General features: G+C 39.9%; 1 protein-coding gene across 1 annotated transcript; it reads left to right on the top strand.

Moving 5' to 3' along the window:
- The first annotated feature begins 229 nt into the window (after window positions 1-229).
- LOC125530238 (probable LRR receptor-like serine/threonine-protein kinase At1g51810) lies at window positions 230-6,853 on the top strand. The gene is made up of 12 exons (XM_048694628.1): window positions 230-335; window positions 730-1,297; window positions 1,524-1,996; window positions 2,745-2,889; window positions 3,228-3,299; window positions 3,392-3,457; window positions 3,527-3,607; window positions 4,231-4,388; window positions 4,508-4,740; window positions 4,888-5,017; window positions 6,039-6,098; window positions 6,183-6,853. The coding sequence occupies exons 1-12, from the start codon at window positions 230-232 to the stop codon at window positions 6,851-6,853; spliced, it is 2,763 nt and encodes a 920-aa protein (XP_048550585.1).
- The last annotated feature ends 1,603 nt before the right edge of the window (window positions 6,854-8,456 follow it).

Genomic DNA, 8,456 nt, shown 5'->3' with positions numbered 1-8,456 from the left:
CAACCAAAGTTCCACGGCAAGGTGCAATATCTGTATTAATTCCTTAGATTAATGCAAGTTGCATTTCTCTGAAGACAAGTTCACCTACCGTTAACCGCATGCGCCGATCGAGGCCAATTCATGGGAAGCAAGCACTAAACCGTACGCGCTAATTGGTTATATTTTCCTCTGCTATATAACCAACTCCACAAGTCACTTTTAGCAGATATGCCGTTTCTTGCTTGAAGCCATGGCGATCAATTTCATTTGCTGGCCAAGTACCAAACGGGCATGGATCTCGGCGCTGCTGCTCAACCTGGTCATGATGATTCAAGTCCACGGTCAGCCTTCTTCTGGTAACACAATCCATATCCTCCTAGCTTTTCCGTTTTAAGTTATGCTACATCGAATAATGCTAGACCTAAGTAATCCTACGTTATGTCTTTGCTAAACTAATCAGCACCCCCCCCCCCCCCCCTTCGTAATTTTCACGATGTGGGCTCTCGTAAGTTTAAGTACGTAAATTACGTAGGTGTAGCAAAGTCCATGGTCCATCTGCAATGCATACAGTACAGTTCTGTTTACTTGAGCATGCAACTTAAAGAAATCTCGCTTTACAGTAATCTGAACAACCAAACATTATTATCAGCTTCTGAGTATCCAGTGCGCAGCTAGTGATCTTGCATCAATTAATCCCAAACCGTTGGATGTTGGAGCAGATGAAATTGATACATATTCTCCATTGTATAGGGTTCATAAGCATCGACTGTGGATTGAGAAACAGCAGTTCCTACAACGACAGCACGACTGGGCTACGGTTCGATCCCGACGGTGGATTTGTCGAGGGTGGCATGAGAAAACAGATGTCTCAAGAGTTTATGGCTAATGCCACAAATGAGCAACAAAAAACTCTCAGGAGCTTCCCTGACGGCTCAAGGAATTGCTATACACTGCCATCCACCATCGGTAAGAAGTATCTATTGAGGGCCATGTTTACTTACGGCAACTACGATGGGTTGAACAAGACGTTGGATGGGTCCCTATTTCTGTTTGGGCTCCATATTGGCGTTAATTTCTGGGAGGCAGTGAACTTGACAAACTTGAACCCATCGGCTGTGATACTGAAGGAGGTGCTCACAATTGCCCCGAGCAACTCCGTGTCTATCTGCTTGATAAACTTCGGTTTAGGGATTCCTTTCATATCCTCGTTGGAGCTGAGGCCACTCGAAGATACGATGTATCCTTTTGTCAATTCTTCCGTATCAATCAGCATGGAATCACGGACCAGTTTTGGCAACGTCCCTGACATTGTCATAAGGTGAGATGAGGCTACCATCGATAATAGTTTCGGATTAGATCTGTGTTGTGCATCTCAAATGGTTTTTACATTCAAGTTTGCTAGCTTAATGCATTTGAAGTGTTTGCTTCCTTGTTTAGTGAATCCTGCAATTGCTTCTAACAAAAACTATTTGTTGAATCTCAAGGCGATAATAAGTTAGGATTGCTATTAATCTGTTTTCCTTTGTCTTTTGTTTGCATTGAAGATATCCTACGGATAAGTATGACCGCTACTGGGTCACATGGACAAACAAATCATACCCATGGGTAATCCTGGACACTACAAATAAAGTGGAGAGCCTCCCCGGCAACAACTTCTTCAATGTACCGTCGGCTGTCATGCAGAATGCCTTGAGCATAGAATCGAACTACTCATCCTTTAGAATCACCGTGAAACCACGTCCCGAACTGGTTCTCCCAATCTTCCACTTTGCCGAGATCAATGGGAGCAACCCGAACAGGAGGTTCGACATTTACAGCGCTAAGGAATTATTGTTCTCGGACTTCTCCCCATCACGATTCCAGGTGGACAGCATGCACCAGAGTGGACGGTTCTTGTACAACCCCAGAGCCTTCCGCCTGAACAAGACGCACAACTCAACACTCCCGCCGCTCCTCAATGCAGCCGAGATGTACTTGCTCGTTCGGATGGATAACCTCACTACTGACTCGGACGATGGTAAGATCTGTGTAATATACTTCACGTGCATTACACACTTGTCATGTATTTATGACAGATTCGCATGACCATGATGCAATTTATTCAGTTGCTTGAATAGCACCTCCAGTTACATGAATTTAGAAAGAAATGTTGTAAATGATCGGGATATCACTGTAGTGTAGACCCCCGAAGATTCTCTCGACTCCATTTGAAATTGTTAGGATCCTCATTAAAGTAATAGAAACAAGGTCACCAGCCGGTTGGCTCATTAGTATACTCAACTCCTGAGTAAGCCATCTTATGGTAAGATAAATAACTGCATCTGAAATAAATTTTGCAACTGGTTATTTATGACCCGCGGCCTAGCCTGTTAGAGATGTTTCAGCTATGGAAAGGGGAGAGACGGGAGAAGTTGGGGGGGCGGCATTTCTTTGTATATTATATTGAGACACCCCAAGCCAATCTAAACCTTAAAGGATAGAAACTCTATATTTAGAAATCCAATGAAAAAGTTGGAGGGACGCCCCCATATAACACAAAATTTTAAGTTATTTCTTTCTTCCTTTTAACACATAAAAGCCCGATAACAAACATGTACAGATTTTTTATTTCATATTTTTTCCCTGTGTTGTATTTTTCCTATTGTAGTCAATTACATGAAAGAAGTCAAGAACCACTACAATTTGACACATATAAGCGCCATAACAAACATGTGCAGATTTTTGATTTCGTATTTTTATCTTGTGTTGTATTTTTCCTATTGTAGTCAATTACATGAAAGAGGTCAAGAACCACTACAATTTGAAACAAATGAACTGGAATGGAGATCCGTGCTCCCCAAGAGAATATTCCTGGGAAGGATTGACTTGCGACTACTCAAAGAGCAACCAAAATCCAAGGATTGTTTCAGTGTAAGAACATAATACCATATACATTTGAAATTAAAGCATTGGAGTTTATATTTTTAAACAATTTAAGTGCACAAGTTTAATGCTCCACAAAAGCCCCCTCTTGATTTAAGTGTTTCTTAAAATATGTACAGTTATGTATAAATATTTTACTATACAGACACTCAGTCATGTTTCTTACCGGCAAAGATCCTGGTAACACAGATAATTTAGTTGAAATGAAAAACGTGTAATTTATTGTAAACCTTGACCCCGAAATAAGCTTACATAATCTTGAAAATATATGTCAGCTCGAATCACTGGAATAATATAACTTGTTGTAACATGAGTTGCTTTTGCAGAAATCTCTCTGCGAGTGGATTGAAAGGTGGATTAGCTGTATCATTCATGAACATGGTATCACTAGAAAACCTGTAAGTGGTACTTACCACAATTTATTGATATGCTAGACACTTATTGTGATTATGTTGACATAATTTTGACCCTAAGCACAAAACATATATAGGGATTTATCACACAATAAATTGACGGGAGCTATTCCAGACTATCAACTAAAGTCACTCAAAATTCTGTAAGTCTGATTGCAAATTTGGTTGATGATATAGATTTCAAATGAATAATTTTAACTATTATTTTTCAGCAATTTGTCAAACAACCAGCTCGTTGGGCCAATCCCCGATTCTATTCTTCAAAGATCTCAGGCTGGTTTGCTTGATTTAAGGTTTGACATGCTCTATTGCACAACTCCTTGATATATTTCTATTTCGGATCAAACTAAAAAAACACACCAATAGGCTCAACCCAAGGTTTATTATCACAGAAATAATTAGACATTTAGAAATAATAGTTGCAACTATTATATAAATTATTGGTGGAAACACATTTTTTTCCTTTGGTACGCCTGGCCAAACAAGAGCTACACATGTTCACTTTCTACTTGTGCAGCACCACACTTCTATAGCTCAACCAGCTATATGCATGCACTCTCGTCAAATGCGACTAAGTTGTGGCACCCAATTAGTGTGCCATAAAATAGTCATACTTTTGCAGTGCTTATTTATAAAAACGTACCCCGGTAACATATACTAGCATCTAGTAACGACAAAATGATTTATCATTTGTGAGCCATCAACATGAGAGGAAGATAATGACCTATTCATGACGGGATGTGATTTGAAAAACATGCAGTCTGTTAGTTAAGAGGTTGGAGGTCCTTATAAGAACTATTAGATGGTTAGTCGTGTTAGAAAACGGAGGTATGCTACAATCATAATTTTGTAGAGCCGTTGTAGCTAATATGTTTGAGAGATGATTTATAGATATGTTGTGCATTTGTGTCCCAAGATTGGAAGGCAACCCTATATGCTCAAAAGTCAAAGATACATACTGCTCAAATAAGAAGAAGAATAACCTACAAACAATGCTTATCGCAGTGACGGTTCCTGTGATACTGGTATCCCTCCTAATATTGATGTGCATAATCTGGAAGTTATGCTGGAAAGGTAAAATATATCTTTTACACTCTAAAATCCCCTTTCATCGCAGCAATAAAATTAGGTAGACATTAGACAACAACTTCATACCTAAACTTTCATGTAAACGTAACTTCTTGACTATGCAGAGAAGTCGGATCATGAGGATTATGCCATGTATGAAGAGGAAACTTCCCTATATGTTGACATCAAACGATTCACGTACGTAGAGCTCAAGCTCGTAACAAACGACTTCCAGTCAGTCATTGGAAAAGGTGGTTTTGGTATTGTTTATCATGGCAAACTGGAAAATGGTGATGAAGTAGCCGTTAAGGTGCTGATGGAAACGTCAATAGCGGAGTCCATAGACTTCCTCCCTGAGGTATAACACGAAACCAACCTGGCCGAGTCATTGTTTCTTCAATAGAGAGTATACAATAAGTCAGCAAGATAAATATACCATTTCTGTAGTCCATATGCAATAAATGCAATTGGCTCGTATGTTTGGTAACTATATGTATTCCCGCAGGTACAAACCTTGTCCAAAGTTCATCATAAGAATCTTGTGACTTTGAAGGGATATTGCCAAAACAAGAAGTGCCTCGCTCTCATTTATGACTTCATGTCGAGAGGGAATCTTCAACAACTTATCAGAGGAGGTTTATTTATTAATTGTTTACCTTTTATTAATGTTTATATCAAACATAGTCGACTTGTTAAGTTGTATTTCAATTTGTATAGAGGCGTCTTGAATTAATCAATAAAATTTAACCCTCCGCCAAGCCTAAACTCCGCTAAACCTAAAATGCAGGTTGACAAATTCAGGGTTGTAATTCCTCCGAAACAAACAACCAAAACAGATGCCTTGACCACATAGTCTAATTAACCCTTGGGATACAACTACTTCTCAAATTATATGAATACATGGTGTTTTCTAGAGTAATATAAAAATGAACTCTAAAGTATACAAAAGTGAACTCTAAAGTCAAAGTAGTCCACCTTTTGACATCTTACTATCAACATGATTTCTTGGTAGAGGTGTGGTTGGTTGCCTAAAATATTATTGTTACTCCGAGTAAATGCATCTAGGTTGGTGGACCTAATTTACTATGTATATGTAGATGATGTAGTATGCACATTCTTGAAGTCATGACCATGGAATGTTCAATTAATTGTTCATAGATATGTGGCTAACAAATTGAAGAAATCATAGTTACACTCATAGAGTCATAACCATGACATGATGGAATTGTAAGCATCTTTTGAAGCCAGTAAGAAAGAAATCAAATGTAGAGGAAAAAATGAAGTAGTAATTTAATAGTGGGCTCTCTTCTTAATTTTATTTGGATATAACAAAAACTCTCATAAAGAGAAGGCAAAGCATCAGTCGCCTCTTGAATATCAAGCTCAGTTTTATGCAGGTTTAAGATCTTAATATATCAATTGGTTCGATGATTAACCATTAAGGCAATGTGAATAATTTGTTAGCTTAAATATATGTGCAACATGATAACATAGTAGTAATAATTGTAGTGGTGGTGGTAGTAGTAGTGGTAGTGGTGGTGGTAGAAGTAGTACTAGTAGTAATAATAATGGTAGTAGTACCAATAATAATAACATATATTTATGTGCTATGCACGTATCAAGGAACTAATATTAATCTCATATGTCTTGATGCAGGAGATGACTATTGTTTGAATTGGGAACAACGACTTCATATTGCACTTGATGCTGCACAAGGTCCATATTTCAATTATTTATTAATTTTATGTATTTTTTGTCGTATGCTTGTTTTGACTAGGTATGAACTTCAATAAACTATAGGGCTGGAGTATCTACACGAGTCATGCACCCCATCAATAGTTCACAGAGATATAAAGACCCCCAACATCCTTCTAGACAAGAATCTTGTGGGGATAATATCTGATTTTGGGCTTTCCCGGGCTTTTAATGATGCTCACACACACATATCTACTGTTGCTGCTGGCACTCTTGGCTACCTCGACCCTGAGTACCATGCAAACTTCCAACTCACAGTCCAGACAGATGTTTACAGCTTCGGCATCGTGCTGTTGGAGATCATCACTGGCCAGCCCCCAGTATTGATGGAGCCTCAAACCTTTCATCTACCAAACTGGGTACGCCATAAGATTGCCATGGGCAATATTCATGACATCGTGGACAAGAGGTTGTTGGATCAGTACGATGCCAGTTCACTCCAGAGTGTGGTAGACCTCGCCATGAACTGCGTCGAAAACGCGGCCATCGACAGGCCGACCATGACTGAGGTTGTTTCAAGGCTCAAAGAGTTGTTGCCAGTAGTTTCAAGCGAAAGGTTGTCTGTTTCTGCTTCAACTAGTAGTATGAACCCCATGGATGCTGAAATTCGAAGGCAATTTCAGTTGACGATTTCTGGAGTAAGCAACGAGGAGTACTCCTTCAAGTCTGGTTATACCGGTGGGATGTCTGAATTGATCCCTTTATCTGGACGGTGAAAGGGAAACTCCTACTGAGTTATTGTTGCATCTGGTTAGCCAAAGTTAGGCAATCTGATCAAATGTGTACTTGCTTGTTGTTCATAAACTGCAATCGATTCATTTTATGTTCCTGGCACGTCTGTGGTGTTTTCCTTTCTGTTCTGTTCTTGTGAGAACTATGCTACTTAGTTGGAGTAATTTTGAAAAAAGGAAGAATCTTCTTCCTGTGAGAACTCGTGACATATTATCCAGTACCAACGCATTGAGTCCCAGAACCAATCCTAAACAAGTGGTCCGCTCAAGCGTTGCTGATTTATAATTCTACTTATTTATCCCTAATATCTCACGTAGTGTGTGGTAAAACATAAAAAATAGATGCTCCTTCTACCAAACCCTATGAACATATTCTGAGTCACAGAATTATACGCGATGCAGTTGCACTATGTGCGAGTTCGAACCTGATCTGTGAAGAGGCCGGTCCTGTTCATGGTCACTGGCCGCCCGCTGCAGCGCCTCATCCTCCTCCGCGCTGAACACAAACTGTTGTGGCCTGCACTAGTAAAAAAAAGGGCCATTTGTCCCGGTTCATAAGGCCCATCTGTCCCGGTTGGGGAACCGGGACTAAAGGGTCGTTACTAATGCCCTAGGCCTTTAGTCCCGGTTCTTACACGAACCAGGACAGATGGACCTCCACGTGGTCGGTGCTACGAGCCCAGGCAGGAAGCCCTTTAGTCCCGGTTGGTGGCACCAACCGGGACCAATAGGCATCCACGCGTCAGCTGTTCAGGGTCTAGGGTTTTTTTTGAAAGGGGGTGGATTTGGGGGTTTTGTATGGTTAATTAAGGTGTTTCATATATTGTGTTAGGTAGCTAATTAATTAATAGAGAGAAGTGTCCTCGCTTATCTCCGTGCTTGGTCGACGCTACGTACTATACGTATAGAGAGGCCCTCGACATGCTAGCTAGTAAGAAAATGAAGGAAACCATTAGGTACAGAAGTTCGTCATGCATACCGAGAGAAGTGATCGACCTCTCCTTCTTCGAGAGATTGGTCGAACAAAAAGTTTTCATATTATCTATCCGACGCTACTGGCTACATACATATACAATATGTAAGATCTCTTACAATCCCCTAGCATTTGAACTCAAGTTCCACATGGTATTCTCCGACTTTATTGATGACATGGTCAAGAAAGAATCCCGCCAATTCCTCTTGAATTGCTTTCATGCGATCTTGTGGTAGGAGTTCATTCCGCATCTGCCACGTCTAATTTGAAGAAGGGGTTAATACATATATATAATGAAACTCAACAGAAATGATGGTGTAATAAAATGAAATTGTGAATATTATTGCTTATGCACTTCATATTGTCTTTTAGAGTAGCCCCGCTTATCTTTACAAGTCGCGTTGTAGACGAACCCGCACACGTAGTATCCACAGTAATCATTCCCTTATTCCTGCCACAAGCACAGTAGGAGAAATAGAGGTCAATCAAACTGATAATGAAGCATTATAAATGGCATTGATGAAAGAAGCTAGAATCAACAGGAGATGCGCGCAACTAGCTAGCTAGTAGTACTTACTTTCTGGTATGTATATCGCGGCTCCTTCGGCAGTCCCG

This window comes from Triticum urartu, unplaced genomic scaffold (genome assembly GCF_003073215.2).
Source record: "Triticum urartu cultivar G1812 unplaced genomic scaffold, Tu2.1 TuUngrouped_contig_6167, whole genome shotgun sequence".
NCBI lineage: Eukaryota > Viridiplantae > Streptophyta > Magnoliopsida > Poales > Poaceae > Triticum > Triticum urartu.
Note: the sequence above shows the minus strand (reverse complement) of the source record. Positions and strands in the feature narration are given on the sequence as shown.

Coding starts and splice junctions, on each gene's coding strand:
- LOC125530238 (XM_048694628.1), top strand. CDS start 230: ATGGCGATCAATTTCATTTGCTGGCCAAGTACCAAACGGGCATGGATC. Junction 3,300..3,391: donor ATGGTATCACTAGAAAACCT/GTAAGTGGTACT, acceptor AAACATATATAG/GGATTTATCACACAATAAAT. Junction 4,741..4,887: donor CCATAGACTTCCTCCCTGAG/GTATAACACGAA, acceptor GTATTCCCGCAG/GTACAAACCTTGTCCAAAGT.